This window comes from Varanus komodoensis, unplaced genomic scaffold (genome assembly GCF_004798865.1).
Source record: "Varanus komodoensis strain SLA01 unplaced genomic scaffold, ASM479886v1 scaffold14_1, whole genome shotgun sequence".
NCBI lineage: Eukaryota > Metazoa > Chordata > Lepidosauria > Squamata > Varanidae > Varanus > Varanus komodoensis.
In genome coordinates, this window is record NW_025335438.1 from 12,731,330 (window position 1) to 12,757,764 (window position 26,435).

Genomic DNA, 26,435 nt, shown 5'->3' on the forward strand with positions numbered 1-26,435 from the left:
TTTAGTGAATTGATTCATCCTGTATGTCATACATAAGAGAACTGAATACTGTCTGAACAGATGAAAAATTGTAATATACTACTGTGACTTAAATTTGATAGCTATGCAATAACACCAATTTATGTGACATGATGTGAGCACAATCATCAGATTATTACCAGAATGTGCCCTTCTCTCCTATACCTACCTTCCTTCATTGTCTGAGTCTGCAATCCTGATCAAACTTACTAGGAAATAAATTCCACTGAACAATGGAATTTATTTTTGAATGAATACCCTCAGAACACCCAGGGCCACTCAAACAAATGTTGTAACACAGTAGTGCCAGCACATGTCACCTGAGCAGAACAGTGAATGCCAAACACACTTGGACTGGTGGCCTCTTGGGCGTCTTGTTTGGGCAGGAGCCTTTCCTAGAGGCGTGATCTATAGTGTTAGGATAAAGTGATTACACAGCACAGCCAACCTAGGCCAGTGACAGGCAAGCACTGCTGCTAGAACAAGAAGAGGGTTTGGGAGGATAGGAACAACTCAGAGTGGTACAGAAGGTATGGCACGCTTAGAATTTTGCTGCCACACACCAGCATCTACCACCTGGAATGACGGCTTCACCCTGTCCAACCCTAAGGACAGAATTCAGTTTGGAGATGCCTCATGCAAGCTAGGTCCCAATGATAGATGGAATCAAGGGCTATAGTAATATACCAAAATACCAGCCTATTTGAGCTCAAAACACTTACTGCTTACTGTTAGTAACTGAATCTATTTTGATCTTTTAGAAAGTGTGCAAGCACACACACAAAGCAGTTGAAAGAAAGTAAGTAGGCCCTGGAAAGAGGGTATGGCCACGAGTGAATTCCAAGAAGGCCAGATTTCACCACCATGTCTGATATTCTATATCTCTGGAATAATGGTGAACCAGGATTAGGTTATTACAGATGCTGCTCACTTCCAGGCATCCTTGTTTTGGAAGGATTTTTAGAGAATTTTAAAGATTAGGGTTAGGGTTGTGTGTAACTGTGCAGGAATGCATTTAGATAATGCAGAAATTGAAAACCTTGGTTGAGAAATGTTGAGAGGGTAGCTGTTGTTGGAATGCAGTAGGTACCAACCATGAATGTTGACCCAAAGAGACTCAAATAGGAGTTTCATTTATTTAATTGATGTTCTTGTCTTTTTTAAAAAACTCATAGTGGCTTACATCATTCCCTTCCTCCATCTTATCCCCACAACAACAACCCTGTGAGGTAGGTTGGGCTGAGAGTCTGTGACTGGCCCTAATTCACCCAGTTGGCTCCATGGCTGAGCAGGGACTAGAACTCAGATCACCTTCATTCCAGACCCACACTCTTAAGCACAACACCACACTCTCAAAAGTATTCAAAAGATAATATAATGGTCCAGGGTGTGGGTGGACATATAACAAACACATCTGGACCCAGACAATCAGGCAAAGTGGTACAAGGCCAAAGTCCAATCATCAGTCTAAATCACCAGTCAAGTCTCAACACCAAACAAGCCAGGGTCAAAATCAGGAATCAGTCATAGAGCCAGACCAGATGCAGTCCAGTAAAGAAGAGCATGGTCAGAATGAGCTAGAGGTCATGAACTAGTAACACAACACAACAAGGAGCAGGCAACAGAAGCCAGTGTTGCTGAGGCAACTTCTGGAGAGAAGAGCCAGTTTGTAATAGCTCTTCCCCCAGGGCTCCCATGCGGTGCTCATGAGGGCCCTGGCAGCTGCAGCAGAGTCTGGGACTAATTCTGCAACTACCAGGGCTGTTATTCTGAAGCTGCTTAGATCCTGACAAGTAAGCTGTTGAACATAGATTTGCACTATCTTCACAGTGAGAACCTCATCAATATTGAGGGAGGATTCTCAGGGTGATGCTTGGGGAAATGTAAAAATGCATCCCACACCATTTTCTGGGGAAAAGCTAACAGTCAAAACTCTTGGTAAGCTTTAGAATTGCTGAAGTCTTTTCTGTTGTAAATCCCTGGTTTTGGAATAAGCTCTCTGGAAGATAGTGGAAGAGATACTGACGTGCTATGGTCCATGGGGTTGCAAAGAGTCAGGCATGACTTTGCACCTGAACAAGACAAGATGCCAAAGAGGTGTGCCCCAAAGTCTTATGTTGTATTCTTTTTGGCACCAGGTGAAGACCTTTTTATTTTCCCAGTGTTTTAGCAGTTTAACTTTTTATTTTTGTTTTTATATATTCCATTTTATTTTGTACTGCTGCTGTGCTTCTATGTTGAATTGCAATTGCTATTATCATTTTATTCTTTTAAAGTGTTTTTTAATGTTTGTTTAATTTTAACTTTTGTTAACCATCCAGACAGCCTCAGCTATTGGGTGCTGTAAAAATGAAAAAAATAAAATAAAATAAAAAATGGAGTTTTGACAGGACAATCAGGTACCTTTGACTGAGACATACAGCTGGATAGCAGGTGCCCTCATAACAATGTCCAACCAAGCTTCCCAATTTCTGCAACTGCAAGTGTGGCTAAAATAAAAAAAAAACAATATTTGCATACATCATGTGTGTACATTATTTGTTTTTCAAGTTTGTCTACTGCTGACAATTCCTCTGATGCTTGGGCAATTTGAAGGTATTGTCAATGGCTGTCAAAACTGCGATTGTGAACCCAAACTGCTACACTGGATTTTGTGATCTCTGAAAAAAAAAATAGCACAGTGGAAAAAACATTGGTGAGCCAAAAACAGTTCGCAATTGCAGTGAGTGCCACTCAGCAAGTATTGCCCAGCACTGGCAACTTCCTGGGTAAACTTGGCAAAAGTAGCAAAGGGGCTTTGTTGCTATTGCCAAGCAGCTTACTAGCTGCTTCTTGGTAGTCAAGATGGATTCTGTCACCCACGTTCTGACAACATGAAAACCCACTGTGGGCAGAACAGTTCCTACAATAAGATACGGGTTGTCAGGGTGGCTTGTTCTCCTCAAACAAGTCACCCTCTGAGAATCAATTCAGGTTTGCATAACATGGCAATCCATCATGGGTAACATGGGTCATGTTGTGCAAATCCAGTCACTATCTTTCAGCCTAAAAGGTTTGTTGTAAAGATAAAAAATGTGTGTGCGTAGGAACAGAAGCATGTATGATACCTTGACTTCCTTGGTGGGAAATAAATACATGTCAGCAGATGTAGTTCCTTATCAGATGTTTATTAAACCTCTTTGTAAAAACCCTGACAATTGCACATAGACAAATGAAAGGTTGGGCAGCAGGGCATGTGCAAATTCTGTGTTCCAGATCTCACTGGCCTAGTAGGCAGATTTTCAGCATGTTCTTATTGGCAAGGAATTTTAAAGGCATCCAGTGACATGGTTCGCATGTTACAGCCAATTCCTTAATCATTTAACTCAGAAATTGGTGGGAGCTTGTGAATGCACTGCATCTTGCTCACTCACAGCTTCTTCTTTCTGAATTCTCCATCTCAGATAAAAACAATGCTTACAGCTGGCCTGTTCTCTATCCTAAAATGAACTCTTTAATTTACACAGGTTGCATGGCTTGGAAAACAAAATCGAAATTGCAGCAGTGGAAGAAAAACACACACATATTAACAGGTGATATACTTTTCAATGCTGATCCTGCCAACAGAATATGTCTTAAACCAGGGGTCTCAAACTCGCGGCCCGTGGGCCAATTGCCAGGATGGACGGGGCACGGGGGAGGGGCCCTGCGGCCTTCAGAGCGCTGGCGGCACCTGGGTCGGCTGTGGGATGAGCGGCCCAGCACCACCGCGGTGGTGGAATACTTGATGCGTCCCAGCCTCACCCAGACTCTACTTCCAGTGGCCCCCAGGTAAGTTGAGTTTGAGACCCGTCTTATTCTTCCTTACCTAGGGACCTCCAGAACTGTTGGGAGTACAACTCCCAGCTTCCCTCAGTTTGGCTGGGAGTTGTAGCCCAACAGACCTGCAGGGTACTAGGCTGGGAAGGGCTGACCTGAAGCTTGCAGTATCTGTTTGAATGAATTTGCTCCAGATTTATTTGGAGAAGGGCAACCCACAAACCACTGCCTTAAGAATTATTTGCACCTCAGCAAATATAATCCAACCAAATTCAAAGGGACTAAAGAGGCTTTATGAGCAACTGACTCATCTTAACAATTTGCACGATAGTCCACCTTTTCACATGCATTCAGAAGTAAGATTTATCCTGTATTTATTTTACAAGTGTATGATATATTTTCAAATCAGATATACTCATATTGAATAAATTTTCTATTGTTCCATCTAGTCAAAGCAATACTTATCCATAGGAGAGGTATCAGCAGGCTTGGGAGAACCCAAAAGCTTACAGAATTACAAAAACCTTGTGCAAAGTGAGGAAATCCAAACAGTACTCCTATGAATTTGTCTAAGTGCATGAATGTAATAATCGGAACATGAATATGGGCAGAAGGATGGCTAGTTCAAAGTCTGCCAAACTCTGATAACTTTACACAACCTGATACATTTAGGGATGATATGGTCAGGGTAATACTTGTGGTCCAAATTTAATGGTCAGTTAAAGTTGCTGACTGAAAATATTGAAGTCTTCAACAATATAAAGATTTACCTGAAACACACTGGAATTCATTTCTAAGCAAACATGCATAGTTTTGAAACTTCAATATATGTAATGCAAAAGGTTACAGAGCTTATTTTTAAATGCACGGAACATACAATTTGGCTTTAAGAGAAGGAGTTTGTATGTATATTAAAGCAGGATGAAAGCTTAAGTATTTGATCGGTTTTGGAATAAAATCAAGAAGCTACTGCCACATAAAAAAGCATGTATTTTGCAAACAAGAATATGTTCTTGTTAATGCCATTATTCTTTATGGGTTTTTTTAATTCCTTGATTAATCTTAATAAGTGGTCTAAGGTTTTAATTATTATATTTCTATTTCTATTATATTAAAACATTAAACAAAGGTTTTAAAATCCAAAGAAATGTAAAACAGCAGCAGAATAAAGCATAAGCGAGGACTGAAGTAAAACTGGAGTTTAATCATAACTATTTAAAGAAATGAAATCAATAGCATCAGGATAGAATATTAAACGGTTGACCCTCCTAAAGCAGCTGAAAATGCAGCCCGTTCCCAAACAATGTTATTTTAGTGCCCAGAAATGTAAGCTTATTTATTTTTATAAGGCCTGTTGAACACAGTGGACTTCGCAGGGTATATTACTTCTAACACATCAGCAACTCTCTTACACGGACTTTCCCCACCCCCAACTACCAACCATGAAATCACGAGGAACAACGCAGAGCATTGTAGGAAATGTATTCATTTTATTTTCCGGTCTCTTCGGCCGTACGTAGGACTTCCGCGTAAGAAATACTACATTCCCCATCGCCCCTGTGGGAAAACATTCCCCAGCCGCTCTCTCGGGTTGTTCCTGACCTGCACTGTATGACGGTACTTGCAGTTTTCGCTTTGGCAAAACTCCTATTGTACACAGCCTGGCTTCCGGGATAGAGAAAACTACCATTCCCTTCTATCTCAAGAAGTTGCGCTTGCGCTTTGGCCATGGAAGGAGGGAAGGGAAGGCCGTTACGTTGTGGGCAACGGCCAGGGCAGTGAAGAGGTAGTTGGTGGTGGTGCCGGAGGTTTCTCTGTCTGCTGTTTTGGTACTCCGCGACCGGGGAAAGGGCAGGTTGTGTCAGGCGCCGTCCGTTACGGTGAGGGAGGAGAAGATGAACCTGTGAGGGAAGGGAGAAGACAAGCAAGTGGGGAAGGAGACCGGCCGCGGGCGGGCGGGCGGGCGGGCAAGAGAGGAGAAGGCGGAGGCGCGGAGCGATGTCTCAGCCGCCTCAGCAACATCCGCCTCAGCAGGAGCAGCAGCCGGTTGCAGCCCCGATCTCGAAGAAGAGGGACCGGCGTATTTTCTCGGGCACTTGCCCGGATCCCAAGTGCCAGGCGCGTTTATTCTTCCCTGCGCACGGGCCTCTGAGCGGCGGGAGCATCGAGTGCACGGATTGCGGGCAGCGCCATGAGCAGCGGCAACTGCAGGGGGTGGAGGAGGTGACGGACCCGGACTTGGTGCTGCACAACTTGCTCCGGAACGCCCTGCTGGGGGTGAGTGGGGCTGGCCCCCCAAGGAAGAACACGGAGCTGGTTAAAGTCATGGGCCTGTCCAACTACCACTGCAAGCTACTGTCTCCGATCCTGGCCCGCTATGGCATGGACAAACAAACGGGCAAGGCCAAGCTTCTGACTGAGATGAACCAAGGAGATGTCTTTGACTGTGCTCTTCTTGGGGATCGTGCCTTCCTTATTGAGCCTGAGCATGTTGACACAGTAGGTTATGGCAAAGATCGTTCGGGTAGCCTCATCTACTTGCATGACACTTTGGAGGATATCAAGAAGGCCAACAACAGCCAAGAGTGCCTCATTCCAGTCCATGTGGATGGTGATGGCCATTGCTTGGTCCATGCAATTTCTCGGGCACTGGTGGGCAGGGAGCTGTTCTGGCATGCCTTGCGGGAGAACCTCAAGAAGCACTTTATGGAGAATCTCACCCACTACAAAGCCCTTTTTCATGACTTCATTGATGCAGCGGAATGGGAAGACATAATCAATGAATGTGACCCTTTGTTTGTTCCTCCAGAGGGTGTACCAATGGGCCTTCGAAACATCCACATCTTTGGATTGGCCAATGTGCTGCACCGGCCTATCATCCTCTTGGATTCCCTGAGTGGAATGCGTAGTTCAGGAGACTACTCTGCCACTTTCCTTCCTGGCTTGGTACCACAAGAAAAATGCATGGGAAAAGATGGCATGTTGAACAAACCTATTTGTATTGCTTGGAGTAGTTCTGGACGTAACCATTATATTCCTCTGGTTGGAATAAAAGGTGCTGCTCTGCCTAAATTGCCTATGAAATTACTTCCTAAAGCTTGGGGAGTACCTCAGGATCTTATTAAAAAGTATATCAAATTGGAAGAGGATGGTGGTTGTGTGATAGGAGGGGACAGAAGTTTACAAGACAAGTACCTGATGAGGTTAGTTGCTGCCATGGAGGAGGTTTTTATGGACAAGCATGGTATTCATCCCAGTCTAGTAGCTGATGTACATCAATATTTCTATAGACGGACTGGTGTTATAGGAGTTCAGCCTGAAGATGTCACAGCAGCTGCTAAAAAGGCAGTGGTGGACAACCGCCTTCACAAATGTCTCATATGTGGTGCCCTTTCAGAACTTCATGTTCCTCCAGAGTGGTTAGCTCCAGGAGGGAAACTGTACAATCTGGCAAAAACTACCCATGGCCAACTAAGACCTGATAAAAACTATAGTTTCCCCCTTAACAGCTTAGTATGCTCCTATAACCCTGTGAAGGATGTGCTTGTGCCAGACTACAGTTTGAGTAGTTTGACTGCATGCAATTGGTGCCATGGCACATTAGTGCGTCGTGTCAGAAATGATGGCTCTGTTGTATATTTGGATGGGGACAGAACTAATACCAGATCCACAGGTGGCAAATGTGGTTGTGGATTCAAGCATTATTGGGAAGGTAAAGAATATGACAATCTCCCTGAAGCTTTTCCTATTACTTTAGAATGGGGTGGGAGAGTGGTGAGAGAGACAGTGTACTGGTTCCAGTATGAAAGTGATCCATCTCTGAACAGCAATGTTTATGATGTTGCTATGAAACTTGTCACTAAACATTTTCCTGGAGAATTTGGTAGTGAGATTCTTGTCCAGAAAGTTGTCAATACAATTTTGCATCAAACAGCCAAGAAGAACCCTGATGACTACACCCCTGTAAATATTGATGGTGCTCATGCCCGAAGAGCTGATGACGTACAACAAGGACAAGACTTGGAATTTCAACTTCCAACCAAAATAATTCTTACTGGGCAAAAAACAAAAACATTGCACAAAGAAGAGCTGAACATGAGTAAAACTGAAAGAACTATTCAGCAAAATATTGTAGAGCATGCACCTGTAATGCAGAAACGAAAAACTGAAAAATTGAAGCAAGTGCAAAAAGGATCAACTAGAACTGCTTCCCCTGGTGCTGTTTCTGAGGGGACATCCTCTGCACCAGCTACCCCTACCAAGACTCCCTATTCCCCAACATCTGCAAAAGAAAAGAAAATACGCATAACGACAAATGATGGCCGACAGGCCATGCTTACCTTGAAGTCCTCAACCACGTTTCTAGAATTACAAGAAAGTATAGCCAGAGAGTTGCATATTCCTCCTCAGTTGCAAAGTATTCGCTTTGGCTTTCCTCCAAAAGAACTTGCGCCACCGAAAGAAGGGCATGAAAATGAACCTGTTCCTTTGCTCCATGGAGATAAAGTAACTGTAGAGATCCTCAAAGGGAAGGAGGATAGTAGCCAGACTTCTTCATTGCACTCAGCCCATGTTGTAAAACATGATGATGTTGCAGTTACTAGTAAAATCTCTTCTAAGGAACTCCAAGAGCAAATTGACAAGGAAATGTACTCGTTGTGTCTTCTAGCAACATTTATGGGTAAGACAAAATGTAATTTCCTTTTTTTAGAGTAAAAAAACTAAAATTCAAATTGTATAAAACTAGTAATGCGTAGAGGATCTAACCAACTCACGTGTATATTTCCTGCTCTGAAAAATAATGAAACCAACTTTTTCTGTTTTTACCTGTAGATAGACCTCTCTTTTGGTTTTGAGAGGTCTTAACACTATCTAAGGTAACAGCTAACCACTCAGTTCTCACCTTATGTATTTTGTGTAATGCTTAGCTTTCATATATGTCATTTTTTCAGTATTCCTTTTAGTCCCTTATGAAGAATTATATTGTTCTGGTGATTAGCAAATGACAGCTTTTGTGTGGCTGGTTTTATAATTGCTTTTTCATTATTTTTTGTGAGTACTTGTCATAAAGCATGCATATGAGGTTTTGAAATGTATTTTGCTTTATTCAGCTCTGCATAATCTTTTGTTTACTAAAAGTGTAACTACTTTAATGCAGAGCAGGGCAAGAGGTGGAATACTTATTGTTTCAGTGCAGTGTGTCTTTGACATAAGTACCTGGTGTTCTGAAAACATGCTGAAATTTGAAAGCAAAGTAGTTTGGCAAGGAATATACATAATATAGATGTGTTGACATAGATTTTAATATATCAAATGTCTTCCTGCAATTCAGCCAGACCTATGGAAGGTCATGAACCTTTTAAACCAAATTAATTGGCAGGGTTACAGATTAAATCAGTGCATTGAAACCTTTTCCATTAGTTTCCAATATGAATGACATTATAAGTATTGCTTAGATCCCTACTTGTGGTCACAAGTTGGATATATTTTTAATTGTTTTGCTGCATCTAAAATATTCTCAGTAACTGCAGAATGGCCTGAAGTTTCCTGAAGACTGTCAGGAGCTGTACCTCTTTTACCGTTTTTACCAACCTGAGTGAATGAAACTAAAAAAAATAGCATTTAAAATAAAACAGAAGTTGCAGGGTGGAATCTTATGAATTGAAACCTAACAGTGCATCCACTTTTAAAAGTGAAACTGTCAAGTTAACCTTTTTAACCAAGAACAAAACATGTCAAACTTTGCTTTCATAAGTGTTCCATAGTTAAAAGAAAAATTGTATCCCCGCAAAGGTAACCCCATCCTAACACGTTAGAGGTATATCTTTTCTAGTTGTTCTCATCTTGAGTGTGAAATCGGAAGGTGTGCTACAAAGGAAAGTGGGCTCTTGCATGTCAGATGGTTTCTATGGAAAATATTCCAGAGTAGCAGAGGAACTCTACCTTCCTGTAGGTAGAGGAACTTCATTAAAATATTCCCAAACTGGGTCTCTTTTACAGCCTACTGCCATTATAGTTTTTCTCCTCCAGGGAAAGAATAATATGATGAACCTTGGGCTATATACAGAAAAGGATCCAAAGACTTATGGAGCAGTCTGCTCAAAAGATTTCACTTTCATTTCTACTGCTTGCCCCTCCTCCTCACACTTAATTTCTTGTACAGATCTATTCCATTCCCAACAATCTTCTTCTCTTTATTGGATTTTTTTTAAACTTAGCACTTAATAGGCAAGGGGTCGATTCTGTGTACATAAGCTTGCAAAGGAACAGTGGGATTAAGGTCTTTTTCTCAACTCTGTATATTTATAACATTTTTGTTGTGAGAAGAGGCATGTGATCTCTGCTGGTGCAAATTCACATTTTGGGAACTGTAAAACCAAGCATCTGTGATGATATCTTCTAAATAGATAATCTGCCCAATAATCTTACAGAAACCTCTGGAAGAGCATGACATTGTGAATGGATTAATGGAATTCACTTACCCAAAAATTTAAACATTGCATCAATATACAGCCTCATGCTACATAATTTAAAACTAAACCTTATTACATGAGGAATAACCTCTGGACTATAATGTATGTTAAATAGAAAACTATGTTTAGATAGATTTTTTTCCTCAAAAGCATGTTATTGTTTGGAAAAAAATCCAATTTAAAATTTAAAAATTCTGTCTGTCTGTCTGTCTGTCTGTCTAAATCATTGATTTTTATCCACCCTGGTCTTATGCGCTCCCCCTTCCCCCACATGGGAAGAGGACAGCAAAAGTTTCTGCTTCTGAATCAACTACAGTTCTCTGCTCTGTCTATACTTGGGGAACTGTGGCTTGTTGTGACCATGATTAAGAAAACACAGAATGGCAAACCTCTCTTTAGTCTAGTTTCTTAAGTAACTACAGTTAGAGCAAATTATAAGAATTTGAATGTAATAGGGAATTGTGATTCTATGACAAAAGTTGTCTTCTTGCAAACATAGGAGTAGGCAAGGAAGTGTGTAAAATCCCACATTCCTTCAGACTTTATCTTGTAATTAAATATTTATTTAGTTTGTAACCCACCTTTCTACCAAGAAAACAAAACTCCATGTGGCTTGCAATTTTAGAAGTAAATATAAAAGCATACAGTAAACATTGGTTAAAGCAGTAATCAAATGCACACATGAAAATGTAAAAATCTACCTGTACTCTACAGTTAGCACCTGAGGCCCTCCTTTGAGGGAGGTTTGATGGGTGGCAACAAGAGATAGAGCCTTCCCAGTGGTAACCCTCAGACTATAAAGTAACTTCCCATTGAAAACTGCCTGACAGCAACACTGTCATCTTTTTGGGGCTAGGTTGAGTGCTCTGTTAGGCATTTAATTGTATATAATAAGATTTTAATAGCAGTTCTGTCGGGTTGTGGTATCTTTCTGTCATGGAAGGCTGGCTTATATACTATGATTTACAAAAAACTGACTGTCGTTGATTAAGAGGTGTTTCCAGACTTTTGATTTTCTTAATGATTATGATCAAAATTGTTGAGCATTCAACCAGGTATCCAGATCTCTCCCACTTTTAGAGAAATGTTCACTGAATTCTGTTTTGATGCCATGGTACAATGTATGAAGTGGCCCTCAAGTCCCCAAAAGAATTAAAAGGAAATGTAACTTAGACTTAGTGCTCTTTTATTTATTTCTTCCACTGTAATGTGGTATAAGACTTGCAGATCTCTTTTTGTGAAGAAAAGCACGAATTTATCTTCCTTTGTTATAAGTAGAAGCACATAAGATATACATTAAGCACTTTTACAATGTTATCTTTGTAATATTTGGCATGAGTTCCAGTTTAATTATGAATAAGAAAACATGATTCATAGCAAAATTGAGATTGAGACAAATCAATGCCATGCTCTTGATTATCAATAGGAAGAGTGGGTTATTATCTATAAAGTAACTTTAGTGTGCATAGCCCTTCAAAGATCAAGAGGAGCTGTCCCTGCTCCAAAGACCTTGCAGGTGAATCATTCATTCTTCCATGATGCTAGTGAAAGGATTTTTACCAACTTAGAGCAGTCACTCACAGGTGTCAGACGTTAAATAAAATTGGACTGCTTGTGGTAAGTTATTCATTGGTATAAACAGATATTAAACAGGCGATGGTGACACACGCATTGGTGACTTCCCAACTTGACTTCTGTAATGCGCTCTACTTGGGGCTGCCCTTGAAGACGGTCCAGATACTTCAGTTGGTTCAAAATAGAGCTGCCAGGCCGCTGACGGGGGACTGGGCGTTATGTTCACATGACTCCAGTTATCCGTCAGCTTTACTGGCTCCCCATTGAAGTCCGGGCCCAATTCAAGGTGTTGGTTATGACCTATAAAGCCCTCAACGGCTTGGGTCCTTGTTACCTGAAGGAGCGCTTACGTCCATAGATGCCCGCCCGCCCCTTGAGATCAGCGGGAGAGGCCCTTCTCCGGGAACCCCCCGTGAAGGATATTAGGAGGGTAAGTACTCGGAGGAGGGCTTTCTCTGCAATGGCGCCCAATCTATGGAATGTGCTCCACAGAGGGGTCCGCCTGGCGCCGTCGTTATTCATTTTTCGGCGCCAGGCGAAGACCTTTTTATTCAAACGCTATTTTAATTGTTAATATTCATTTTATTTTTTCGGGCCAGGTCGACTCATATTATATTGTTTTATTCTGTCCTTATTTATTATTGTGAGCAGCCCTGAGGCTTCGGCGAATGGGGCGGCATAGAAGCCTGCTAAATTAATTAATTAATTAATTAGTGGTAATATATGAGCAAGATTAGCATCACTGTGATATACTATAATATTGTAAAGTTGTCTGAGGGGTGCCGTGGATATTAATCATTGAAGGTCTTCCCAACCACTTACTTTTGTGGATGGAGTTTGTGCTAGGGCACAGAGTTGACCCTGAGCCTGATCCCTGCTCAGGCTGATTCATACAGAATCTAGTAATTCTAATCTTTCTATCTGCATAGCTGCTCATGATTTTACTTAAATCCTGCCCTTTTCTTCAGTGGTCTCCAAGGCAGATCACAAACAAAATTAAAACAATGCAACACTAGCAGTTTCCTGGATATTAAACTGTTACAAAGACCGCATGATCCAGACTTCTGTAGAAGATGGTAGAACCTAAGGATCTATTTAAAGTTCTCTTCTTGGTCATTCTAGAGAATAACAGGATGTGTGGAGTTTGATCATTACCTAGGAAGTGGCTTTTATATTTATATATAGGAATTCATATTTTGCTATTTTACTATTGTAAAGATCCTTTTATTTCTGTTCCACAGGAGAAGATGTGTGGTCTTATGCAAAGGGACTTCCTCACTTGTTCCAGCAGGGTGGTGTGTTCTACAATATAATGAAGAAAACAATGGGTATAACTTCTAACTCTGTGCTAATATATTTTTTCCAATGTGCAGCAGCATTTTTATTCTTGTTTTTTTTTTTGTTTGTTTTTGGTATGAGAAATAGGTATGAGAAATTGGCTATATATACTATTATCATGGATTTCTACAGAAAATAATAATAATTGTTATTAGTTATATGTGATAGAGAGCATATTGCTTCCTAAAGGAAGTTGACATTGTGTGACGAAACGTAAGAGGTTCCAAAACAATAGTACTGATATCACAGGCTACTTTGAATTGTTTTTGTTGGCATATTGAACTAGAATATATGCACAGCCAATTTCTTGGTGGAAAAAATCATTCTGAATAATTAGCTAATTTCAGTAATAGAAGAGAAATGGGATACAGTTGAATGTGAAATATAGTTAAACTTTAAACAATAAAAGAAGGCGAGCTTTGTGTACTGGTCTGGTTGGGCACTAGGACTTTAGTCTGCCACCTTTTTCCTGCTGCTCCTGATGAAGGTCAGGGTATTCTCTAGAGTAACATACAATATGGCATGAAAGCTGAAGCTGGAAGGTAAATTTGGCTGCTTCTCTGGGCCTCTTTGGCTTGTGTTCCATAGATTTGTAAGTGTAGTTGAAGAACCAAGCAGACTCCATAGAGCTTGATGCTTGCAAGGGTAAATATTGATTTAGTAGCAAAACAAAATGAGCTTGTAATACATTTATTTCATTGCCATATACAAAGCCTGTCAGTGTGGAAGAGAGATGTCTCCTATCTTACTTAACCATACATAAGAATATAATACTATGATAGTAACTTTGCCATGTTGCTTGTATAAATGTTTACCTGAACGCCCTGAGACTTTGTAACATTTTTATTCTCAGCATGTTGAATGTAATACACACTAAGTGTACACTTCAGCCTTTGAGGACATTTTGTTTAGTTTTCTGATGTAGGGCTGCTTAAAATCCCCTTTGTTTTTTCCGGAAAGCTTCCCAGTCTACTTTTAACATGCTACAATTCCTCTGTAAATGATTTTAATGACTTTTGAAGATTTGTATAAGGAGTAGCATTACATTTTCTTCTAAAAAGCTTCATCTTAAGATTTGTGGATTGATAACTAGTTTCTCTCTGTTCGCAGAAAGCTTTCATCTGTGGAAAGTGGTTAGACACTATCTTCAGCAGATTGCCCCTCTTCCCTGCTGCCCTGAAATTTGCTCTATAAGGTTGGAGGATCCTCCGGAGCAGATTTGGTGGGCATGAGGAAGGGAGGTTCGCTTAAAAATATGCCTAGCCCATGCAACTGTTTGATAGTTTCAATTTGTGGAAGGAAACCAGTTGAATCCCTTTGAAAACTCTTTATTTTTGTAGCACTTCTTCTCCAGCAAAGTCAGAGTGGTAGTTTAGCCTCATAACAATCCCATGGATAAGGGTTGAGAAATAGTATGTCCAAAGCCACCTAGTTTGCTTCAATGTAAATCTTATATGCAACTTGAACAGCATCCATTGGACCACACTTTTACCTCCATACAAGAATAATTATTTTTGCAGAGGTTTTTAATTATGTTTATTTGATTCACAGCCTGGTTTTCTGTCAAAAATATAACTCAAAATAATACAAATAAATAATAATACCAAAATTATCAATAATGTGTATAGGTAAATTACATATAGAAATCCCAAGCACATCAGTAAAATGCAGTTATAAAAGAACAGAATTATCATTTATTTCATTTGTATCCTGCAGTTCTACCAAAAAGACACTTAGGACATCACTCATGGTATCCTTATAATTTGTGGAATGTTCATGTTGCAAAAGCAAATGAAGTCATTGCTTGTGTACTTATTGGCAATCAGAAGCCCAGTTTTCTATTGATTGGACCAATGATCAGGCCCAACTAAAAACTAAGTAAACTATTTGTTTTTGGTTCAGTGCAGAAAATGTACATGCATTTTCAACAAGTTGGTAGTTACACAATTTAACACGATTTGCATAGTGACTAGTGTGTGTGCTTATTGCACATACCCAGCTGCAACTTTGGGGCTGCACTTCTGTACTCATTGAGTTGAGTGAGGTTTATTTCTCAGTAGAAATGCATAGGATTGCATGAGTACTCTTCCTTATGCACTTTCAGAAACAATTGCTTTTGTGAAACTGTTCTTGTGTATTCCACCTTGCCTCCAATTTATCACTGTGTTTTCTGTACTTAAGTTTAGATTTTTTTAAAAAGCCAATCTTTGTTTTGCATCTTTTTCTTACTTTTACTGAATGGTGAAAAGGATTGCCTTGCCTTTGGGAAAAAAAACTTGATGATCATTGTGGTTTGTAAATTTATACTGACAGCTGGTTCCTGTCACCAGTATAAAATCTGAAAATTCATTAAAATAAGTTAATTGTATTCTATGCCCACTAATTTCCATTTCATTTTAGAACTGGCAAAAGCACATTGGAGAACAGCTCTGCTGCTATCTGGTATTCTACTTTCTTGCTGCTCCCAGGTTCAGAAGCTTTGGCAACCCTTATATACCCAGATGACTTGCATAATATCTTTTTCATTAAAATTGAAATACAGAAAAGTACTATAGGGAACCTTCTTCTAGTACTTTTGAGTGAATTGAATCCAGTGATTGTACTCCTGAGCAAACTGGTCTCTGTCTCTGTGAACTGCAGTGAAAGAAGAAAATGCCCTAACATAGGCAGAATCTTGTCTGAGGCATTTGTAAATGTAAAGGATAAATTCTTTAGAACTCCAAAAATAGTGCAATAGTGCTCAGTATTTCTGCAACCTACACAGTGTTGGAAGACAGTTGTGGGGAAGAGGAGGGTGGGGAAATTGATTTATTAGATCCCCTAATCTAGTACCTTGGAGGTTACCCTTCCCTTGGTGCACTATATGGAGAAGTCTACATAAAGAAAAAAGAAAAATGCACACACCTTCCCTTTCTTAATCTTCAGTAATGTCACCTAATTTCCCTTCCTACTACTGTATTGCAGTAAAACACTCTGGTTATTGCTGGGATTCAGACCCCACCTGACTCCTTCAAAAGTACATAGGGCAATTTTTTGGATAATGAGAAAGGAGTATGTTCTTTTTCTTCTCTTCACCCACTCCTTAAAACTCTTATCCTGTGAGCCCAAGACACTGCTACAAAGCTGGAATCTTGAACAAATTTTGTTTTACCTAACATAAAATACAAAATATAGCAAATGATCTGTAAAACTAAACCATAAACATAGAAATTATAATAAAACTTAATCTTAAATTATCAAAACAACATAACACCACAGTCAGACCCAAAAGAAGCAATAATAGTGTGTATTATTTATTGTTAAGCAAATTCAAAAATTATCTGGGACGGTACTGTTTTGACCTTGTTTAATGAAAATAGGGAAGGTTTTTTAGCCTACAGGCTACCTGTCCTTGTTTAACACATGAACTTTTCATTAGGAAGCTGTTTTATAATGTTGATGCTTCTCTTTGATAGCAACGACTATTCAGTTGAATCCTTACACAGTAAATTCTGTGTAACAGTCCTGGATGAAAGATGACACTTGCTGTAGGAAACAAACACTATCCTATGATATCTCACATAGGGTAATACACTGCAAAGTGGCATTTCTTGAACCCTTTTTTACCTTTTATACAGGCCATATAGATACTTAGCTATAGAACTCCAAATGTCTCTTTAAATATTAAGAAATCTTATGTTGGTGCTGATCAGAGGCATATGTGCCTACCTACTCCTAAATAAAGCTAACAAATGATCTGTTTTGAATATATTTTCCTTTATCTTCTCTTACAACATAGGAACATACAAAATTTCATGCAACTCTCATTATTCTAATTTTAAACACTGCTTTTCTTATAAGTTTGCTATAAATCAGAAAACTAAGTAACAGTGATTGAATGTAGTGTTCTGACATAGCAAAACTGACCTGTTCAGATTGACCTGTTCAATTGACCCATTCAATTTCACTTGAATAGCTATATTATGATTTTTCTGTAGCCTTTTGTTGAAGTTAACAAGAATTTCTAAATTGTAAAGTAATTTGTTCTGCAGAGAAAAGCAATAGAAGTAGCATAATTCTTTAAATTACTCCATTCACTACCCAAAGAGGCATGCCTGTCCACAAAGAATAACTTTGTTCTGGCAGGGATTGTGTTTGCCTTTCTAGAGCTTAACTTCTGATGTGGCAGCTATGTGTTTAATATAAGAAATGCATTTGTATATACTAGTTATGATGGCTGTATGAATATTCCAGGTCCAGAGGCAGTGTGTCGTTGAATACCAGTTGTCTAGGGCAGCAACAGAAGAGGTCTGCTCCCTTGGGGTCCAGCTGATGTGCTTCCAAAAGACATCTGGTTGGCCACTGAGGAAGTAATGCTGGGTTGTGTGGGCCTTGGGTCTTCAGCAAAGCTGCTTATATGTTCCTGTTCTTTTTCTTTATATGTTAGAGTTGTGTTGAATGTGTTTATAATATGAAGATAATATTTTTGGTAATTGCTTCACAGATGTTAAACAGTGCATAAACTGCACATTTCTTACTTTTTATAGGTCTGGCTGATGGTGAACACTGTACATTTCCACACTTGCCTGGTAAGACCTTTGTATACAATGCAGCAGAAGACAGACTGGAACTTTGTGTGGATGCTGCTGGGCATTTCCCTGTGGGTTCAGATGTTGAAGACCTGGTTAAGGAGGCATTAAACCAAGTGCGAGCAGAGGCTTCTTCAAGAAGCAGGGAAGCAAGTCCTTCACATGGACTCCTAAAATTAGGTAGTGGTGGTGTAGTTAAAAAGAAGTCAGAGCAACTTCACAATATAACTGTGTTTCAAGGAAAAGGCCATTCTTTAGGGACTGCAGCTGGAAGTCAGCAGCTTCATCAAAGAGCTAGGGAAGTCCCTCTTACAAGAAAACAAAGCACAGGCACAGACTTTAGTCCCAGTTCTGCTAAATCTGAGCCTTCTGTGTACACAAGTGATTCTGGAAACAGTGAGCTTATACGGATAGCTCCTGGAGTAGGAACAATGAGAGATAGCAGGCAGCTTGATCCTAATTTGATTGAGGCACAGCGAAAAAAATTGCAGGAAATGGTTTCTTCAATTCAAGCTTCAATGGACAGACACCTGCGGGATCAGAATACTGAGCAGTTGGCAGCAAATGATTTCTCTCAAAGGAAATTGGATGTAGCAAGTTCATCCATTAAAACAAGGAGCCCTCAGACTGGTTTGTCTGAATCATTTACTTTATCAAGTGGTAGTGGACATCTGAATACAGAAACAACTGATAGTAACATGTCAAATGCAGTGGGAACAGCTTTCTCCACAAGATCAAAAGTGCAAAAAGGAAATTCTGTTGAAGAACCAGAAGACATGGATAGTCAAGATGCAGAGATCACTAATACAACTGAGCCAATGGATCATTCATGAATATTAACAGCAGATAAAGATACAAGAGATTATTGTGCAAATGTAATGTTTGTTGGCTGGGCCACATAAATTTAGTCCTTGAATCTTGTATGTTTCAAAGATTATATCTTACTCATTGCATGATAACAAGTGTGTGATAGACAATAGCTTTTAATATGCCATTCTGCTGCCCAGGTTAGCTCTCAGTTACCTGTAAATTAGTTATTAGGATATGCACTGAGATGAATATCTGCTGTAGAGGTGGGTTTTTGTGAGGGTGGGGGTGGGGGTGGAGGAGTAATTTGAATTCCATTAAGTCTTAATCTTCCAGACCATGTGAAAACATCACGTTTTTCAGATTAATATGCGAAGATTAAACCTGACAAATACAGTGTGTTTTGCCAGGTATTGTTCCACTCAGAATTAAAGCATTCAGAGACATTCCCTAATACTTGAAGACTCGTATTCATTTAGATTTGCAGGTTTCTCAAAATACCCAAGTATATTTTCTGAGATCTCTTTAAAGTTATAAACTTAAGGGAATGGCAGGAGAATGAGCTATACACTATAAGATGAAGTTAATGCAGGGTGATGTAGTCATGCATGGCAGTCTCAGCCAGCACAGCTTTTTCATTGCTCAATTGGCAAGTGGTTGGGTGCATGTTAAGTTTTCAACTGGTATGGTACCATGGTGTACTTTTACATTGCCAAGACAGTAGTAGACAAGTATTTTAAGGAGCTACAGCAGATTAATAAATTGTTTTTGTGCTGGAAGATTTTGATAAGTAATTGTTGGTCATCTGTGCTGGCTGTAAACATTTTCTGAGCATGGTGAATTAATGGAAGTTTCATCAGAGGCTTCTCAGTGGCATAAAGTTCCTTTTAAATTCCATGGAAATGAGAAATAACTAGTGTTCAAGGTGCCACTTTGATTAAACCATCATCCACTTAAGCAGGATGTTCATCAGTTCTTCAGTGCTAATTTTTAAGAAGCAGCCATTGTGTTTACTCCAGATACAGATAGAATGTTTATCTTGATACTAATGTTGCACTTTTGCCTCTTTGCATATTTTATGTGCATTATTACTGCTTCATCTGATAAATAAACTTGAAAGGGTGAAAGATTTACATTACAGAAGAAATATAGAATAGAATATTCAAGCACTTAGTTTTTGGAGCAGTGTTTGCCTGGACATGAATTTTACCTGGTCCACAAATACAAGTTTGTTGTATTAATGTTTGTATTCAAAAACATGCTTACACTTTCTGCACTTATAATCATTCAAGAAAACTCCAAGCAATGCTACAATTGAATATCCCAATTAAGGGAAGCTTTATTTTTTTACACAGGTAATTAACTGAAGGTACAGCTGCTTCAGTTCATTCAAGTATATTAATCCATTTGAACACTGTTTTTGTTTCTCTCATACAGGGAACACATTTTATCATTTAGTACACAGCTTATATATAAAACATACAAAAATACTTTCATGAATAAATTAGTTTAAATACACAATCTTGCTATTTTTGTTGTTTAATTTGATCAAACATGGGTTACATATGATTTTTTAGACTTGATCACACTGAGAACACGGTGCTTGCTGCTCTGTACAGAAAGCCACTGTAACTTCTAGTAAATACACAACTAAGTTTATGGTCATTACCCAAAGAAGCTGTTGATGCATCCATAAAGGATTGTGCTTGGCTAGGAGAACTTTTTGGCACAGGAATACTTTTGTCAGATTTCATACCTAGCTTGTAATATGGTTGGTGTGATGAAAGTGGCTGTGTTTTCTCTGACAGAGGCATTTGCAGTGGATATCTAAATTATTTTGAAAACTGGTTTAACTACTGTAGCTTCCATTAAATAACTCTCAAAATAGCAGTACTATAGGTATGAGGTAAATTCTTTATTGTTGACTTATAGCAACTTCACAGAACTACAATTGCCAAAATTCTTCTGTGGAGAACCAAGGCATTTTAGAGCTGGCTTAAACTTTTATCATGAATATACTGCCTGATGGCAGCATTTTATAACAAAAATATGATAGTGGTTCTGTGTACTATAGAAAAAAGGGTATCAATATAATCTACTCAAGATTCTCACATACATCAGCAAGAACTGTGAAGCTGGAGCATTATGGATGAATAATTTAAGCTGGTTTTCTTGACTAGTAGCTTATACTTTTCCTCTCTCTTGTAGAACTTTGCCTGCATGATGTTTTGAGCCTTTTCTCCTAGCCAGGAAACTACAGTACCAGTTATTTCACTTTTGTATCCTCTCTTTTGCATGTTTTAACATGTGCAAAAGAGAGGATACAAAAGTGAAAGACTTTCACAGTGCTTATTTCTGAAATGAAAATATTCTATGCTTAGAAGATGTATGAAAATCTTGTTTTTGTGAGTGTTTGGGAAAAGTTGAATCTAAAATCTAAAGTTAAATATTTTATGATTGTGCACTCAGTATGTAGCTGATCCCCATCAAAGTTTTGAGACTGAAATCCACAAATAAATGCTGATTTCCTATTGACCTCAATAGCATTTACTTGCAATTTAGTTGCTGAATTTAGTTCGGTTAAGCACTGATTGCAAGATTGCCACTTTATTGAGAGTCCTATTTAGTAAATTTATGAAAAATGTTTAACCTGGTTAGCAGAGTATTAAGAATTTCTGGAGTGTCTTTCCTTTGTCTATTATTTGCTAGTCATGTGTGCACGCACATGCATGCACACATTTAGTTTAATCACTGAAGCCCATGATTTATCAAATCAAAGACTGTTTATGAAATTAAAGACAAACATGCTTGACCTTGAACAGCAAAGCCATTTCTTGTATATATAGTAAAATGAATGGGAAAGAGGTCTTCCATAGTAGCAGCTTTTGATATACCAGTTTGCTGAGGAGATCTCAGATCCTGTAGAATCAGAGGAGAAAACAATTTAAAGTGCATTTTAGAAATTGTTTAAATAAAGCATTCTCTTGGCTTTCCATTTAGATCTAAAAGTGTTTTACGGTAGATGATGTACCCTGATTACAGTACTGTCCTTTTTTAAAAATCTGGAAATTCAACTTCATTACAATTTTTGAAAACAAACTTATAGTTGTTCCACAGCTATAAAATGGCTCACTCATTCAATTTAACTTTTGAATGTCTGTTCCTTTTACTACACAGATACAAAATAAAGTGACAACGTTTATGTTTTTTTTTTTTTAAGGAACAGGGTGATCCTTTATATTGCATTTCTCTTTTATCTTTAAAGATACTACACAGTTGAAATGAGCTGTTTAAGGGATAGTGTTTAGGATTTACTGTGTACATATGCTAACAATGCTATAGAAAAGACTTTTTTGAAAACCAACATGATTGGCTTTTCTACTGAAGAGATGAATTGGGATATGATAGTCTAGCGGGCTTTGGTGAGTGCTCAACTATGTGCACATTCAGCTGAATTAGGTTTTCTATAAGACTAATAGACTAATCTGTGAATCATCCCATATTCTAATTGCTTCTAGAGGAACTTCATTACTGCTTAGAATCTTAATCTAAGCTACCTTTTCTTTGGATCCTTTTGACTTGCTAGATGTCACTCAGAATTTGGCAGACTCAGTAAAGGAATTGACACTATATTCCAGCAAAGGCTTCATTCAGTATTTTCTTCTGCATATCCTACAGTACCTTAAATTTTAAGGTGTTGCATATAAAATTCCTTATGGCACCATTCCTGTTTTGCCCCTATGATTGTAATAAAGTTAAAAGTGAATGGTAATTGATATTTTTAGATTTTATTTCAATGAGGATTATTGCCAGGAAGGGAAATAGTGCACTTTTGAAAATAATTGATTTAAAAAATGTATAAATAAGCATTAGTACTGTATATATTTAGGAAACCTTTTAAACAGCAAGTGCTTTACATATTGAATTAAAGTAGAATAGCAATGATACCATGTTCACAGTGCTGGCCATTCAGCACATTTTCATTTTATTTGTGATTGCTGTACTAATTTGTTTTTTTATCTGTAATGTAACAATAGTGTATTATAACAGTGTACTATATTACACTTTACTGTACAGTATTTGGATTTTTCTTTTATTGCAATATTAAATATATAAGCTAAACAACATTTTTCTAATTTCTGTACCAAGTTTACTACTACTAGAACTGTGGGTGTAGCAGCCATCTCTCTTCATGCGTTTTGTTCATGCTACCTGCTCTGTATGGCTGGAGAGCAGCAGTGTACCACTAGTACCTTCCAGTACAAAACTGCTAACTTTTACTAGGGTGTTTCCAGACCATTCTACTAGTGTACCAGCGCGCGCGCGCGCGCGCGCACACACACACACACACACACGTTCCTGTTCTATATTCAAAATATTCTGAGCCGAAACTAGAAACTTTCAGCATGAGTTTATTTGGGTAACAGGTTTTAATCATATAATGCAGTCTTAACTGTAGCAAACAGCCCCACAAATAGCTGCCATTCCTCGGCAATAGATAGCTTGGCTATCGCTGATAAAAGCAAGTATCTTAGTTACAGCACAAACTTGCTAATACATAGTGTTGAAAAACAACATGAAGAGTTCTTTCACCCTGGTGGGTTTGTCTTTGATTTGGATTTTTAAATACTTTATCAAAGATATACTTGATAAAGCTGTCTTAACATGGTGCAGCATGGTTTGAACCTACAAGTAGAACAATGAGTTATGAAATGATCATAAGATTGCTTGAGGAATTGTCTCCATTAGATAGGAGTTTGGTTGTTTTCCAAATACAGTTTAGATGCTATTTAATTGAGGGTGTGAAGGTGGGAAGAATTAATTGTAAATCCCCATGAAACACATCGCATAAGGATGTACCTGCACTAATGGCTTAAATCCAACATACTATTAGTGGAAGAAAATGTAGAGCTCCATTGCCTTACTTGTTGTATGAGCACTTACATACTGCTGTGTAAACCTAAGATCTGCAAGTTGTTGCACCAATAGAGCTGGTGGAACCAGAGCAATAGAACTGGAACCAGTTGCCTAGAGAAATCATGAACTCCCCCACACAAGAAACATTCAGAAAGAAACTAGACAGTCATCTGAGTGTGATGGCGTAAATTGGTGACCTGCAACAGCAGGGATTTGGACGCAATGGCCTTATTTGCCCCTTCTGACCCTACTGTTCTATAAATCTAGTTGGACTATTCCCATTCCCATAGTTCAGAAAGTGGCTTTTACTACCACATCATTCACACTAGTATGTAGACTGACACTGACGTATATACTCCAATGTGTGCTACTTCAGGAAACCTGAGCTCATCTTAAAATTTCTTTTAACTTAACCATTTGTGAACCATTTGTGCCTTTATTACAGTTGTGCATTTCCAACTTACTCTTTGTTATATAAAAGTAAGAGGAATGAAAACTATTCTTCAATAGACTGAGTTTGCATCTTACTGTAGTAAATTGTGGGTTAATTAATGAAATCAATGATTTAGTTAACCCATGATTGTGGGGACATGTGCTTCATGCAAACTACTTCCAGTCTGCATAAACAACCAATTTACAGGTTGTTAACAAAAAGTCTGAAACGTGAGAACTCTGGATTGCTTATGGGTTAAACATTTCAGGGTTAACCTACACCTACCTGTTAAACAATCCAGAATTAACCTGATTCATAAAAAATCCTCAATATCCAGGGTTGAGTGCCACACTAACACTCTACGAATGGGTTGTCAATAGGTTGTTTATGTACACAAGAAGCATATGTATTAGATAATGTTGAAAAAAATCACAAATTTCTCATTCAGATTCTTAGGAATGCTCAAGAATTCCTTGTTCAACAGCAAGAAGAAAAACTTTTAGCTGAAGCAAGAGAGAATAAAGTAAATTTGGGGAAGGGTGAATAGGGGATTCATTTGTAACGATTTCTGATTGGTGTTGGTGCTGTTGGTAGCAAAATAAGGTCAGTCACTATTTAACTTAAACTAGACTTAACATTATTTCCCTGTATGATACTACTTCTGCACTGAAATGATTACAGTACCAGTAGCGCAATGGAGCCAGGATTCCCAGGAACGCTCTGCCGTCATTTTTTGACTCTTACCAGGGTGCTGACGTCACCAACCCTTCCACTTCCTTATTTTCTCTGCGCTTAACTGCAATCTTCACAATAGCAAGTGGGAGAAGGAGTTTTCCAGCTGAAATATATATTTTAAGAACATCTATATTGCACCGTCTTGTGATGTAAGTATGTTAAGGTGGCCTGCTACTGAATGGAAAGTTAATACCCAATAAGCGTTAAGGAAAACCCTGAACTTTATAGAAATGAAAACGGCTAGAATTGGATTGTTGATATGGATCAATACAGCCTCCTGCATTTTTGGTTTTTGTTGGCATGGTTATGGGGACTGTCATGATGAGAGGAAACACTTCAAAATGTATCGCTGCACTACTGTGCAGTATAAATTCTCTTATCCCCCTCTGTGTGCATACTTGAAGAAGAATACTTTGCAAAGATAGTTGTGTTCTTTGTTGCCAGGAAGCTTTACATCAGTTTTCACAATGCAGATTTTAGACTGCTTTCTCTTGCTTGGGATATATTTAAAAACAGCATTATATTACAAGGTTGCAAGGCGTTTCCTTTAGCAGATGAATACGTTAATAATGAAATGCATTTTTGTGAATAACGGTTTTTTAATAAAAATTTTCCGACATGCCTCCCAAATTACGTCGCTGCAATAGAATACATAAGCATTCGATTTTGATCCAACGTTAAGTTGCCTGCTGTTGAGGCATTAATTCTTGGAACCTAGGAACCGAAACCCTAGGAGCGTTTATATTATAAGCACTTACCAGGAACCTCAGTGGAACTTGTTTCGGAGTTGACGTGCATAGGATTATGCTTTTAGGCCGCAATTCTCTGCACGCTTGCTGGAAGCAAGTCCAGTCGACCTCAAGTGGGATTTCAATAAATATGCATACGATCGAGGCGAAAGTGTTAACAGGTGAGGCTTTTTCACGTGGCGTCGTAACACTCCTACTTACTGACGAGGCAGTTTAAATGACAAATGTTCACAGAAATCTCCAGTAACTGAAATGACATTTTCGTACTATAGAGCACCAGTTAATACTCCTGTTAATGCTATAGGAACTGTTGTCCTAGGAACTAGACTAACATTCCGTTTTGCTCTTCGTTTAAAATAATAAATTAAATATACACCTGCAGACTAAATATTCTTGTTAAGGGAAAGATCGTACCATTCCTGAGACGATGATAATACTGAAAAATTTCCTTTTTTCTTGATGCATCTTATTTTCCACGTCTTCGTAGAGTCTTTGTATACTGAAAATAGAAGATTTCACTCGGCGTCCCTTCGATAGCTCAGCTGGTAGAGCGGAGGACTGTAGAAGCATATCTGACATAGAAATCCTTAGGTCGCTGGTTCGATTCCGGCTCGAAGGAGACTTATTTTATTTCTGAAAGTTTCACAATAAGAATATGCTTGAGTCACGTATTTCAAATTTTCGGTACATGCATAGTATTCTTATTTATGTATTCCTTTCCCAAGAAGATGCAAGTCGAAGGTGCACCGACCTGTACATACGATAAGCAGGGTGTGAGTCTATTTGAGAGACGAAAGGATGTATTTTTTCTTTCTTTTTAACATTTGGAAAATGGGAAGAAAAAGGTATTAAAGACCGAAACAACGACAAGAGCAAATCGTATTTTGAGTGTTTATAGCTAGACTTCTGCTGCGGGCATTAAAAGCACTGCACAAAAACGAGACAATTTGGTTTCTCACAACCACCGTGTGAGGAAAAGACTCTCTTTCCCAACACGCCTTGCACTTTAGCCCTTGGCTCCTCC

At 38.8% G+C, this 26,435-nt stretch overlaps 1 protein-coding gene, 1 long non-coding RNA gene and 1 other non-coding gene across 4 annotated transcripts; 2 read left to right on the forward strand and 1 right to left on the reverse strand.

Moving 5' to 3' along the window:
• The first annotated feature begins 5,560 nt into the window (after positions 1–5,560).
• VCPIP1 (valosin containing protein interacting protein 1) lies at positions 5,561–21,791 on the forward strand. 2 transcript variants are annotated; one of them, XM_044423909.1, is made up of 3 exons: positions 5,561–8,497; positions 13,106–13,192; positions 15,603–17,711. In XM_044423909.1, exons 1-3 carry the CDS (start codon positions 5,815–5,817, stop codon positions 15,755–15,757), a joined length of 2,925 nt encoding a protein of 974 aa, XP_044279844.1. In that variant the 5' UTR covers positions 5,561–5,814; the 3' UTR covers positions 15,758–17,711. The 2 variants fall into 2 exon arrangements, with proteins under 2 accessions (XP_044279844.1, XP_044279843.1); XM_044423908.1 differs by lacking the exon at positions 15,603–17,711 and adding an exon at positions 17,729–21,791 and having other exon boundaries at positions 5,562–8,497.
• Positions 19,887–26,307, reverse strand: LOC123020339. Its single transcript, XR_006414060.1, has 3 exons — positions 25,421–26,307; positions 24,672–24,765; positions 19,887–21,496 (listed from the first exon to the last, which is right to left on the reverse strand). It is a non-coding gene; the product is annotated as an uncharacterized LOC123020339 (long non-coding RNA).
• TRNAY-GUA lies at positions 25,939–26,030 on the forward strand. The gene is given in 2 exon segments: positions 25,939–25,975; positions 25,995–26,030. It is a non-coding gene; the product is annotated as a tRNA-Tyr (tRNA).
• Positions 26,308–26,435: the final 128 nt, after the last annotated feature.

Excerpts from the sequence above, each read along its gene's own strand:
- VCPIP1 (XM_044423908.1), top strand. The coding sequence starts at position 5,815 with ATGTCTCAGCCGCCTCAGCAACATCCGCCTCAGCAGGAGCAGCAGCCG. Across the intron at positions 8,498-13,105 it reads TCTTCTAGCAACATTTATGG|GAGAAGATGTGTGGTCTTAT; the intron begins GTAAGACAAAAT and ends TCTGTTCCACAG. Across the intron at positions 13,193-17,728 it reads TATAATGAAGAAAACAATGG|GTCTGGCTGATGGTGAACAC; the intron begins GTATAACTTCTA and ends TACTTTTTATAG.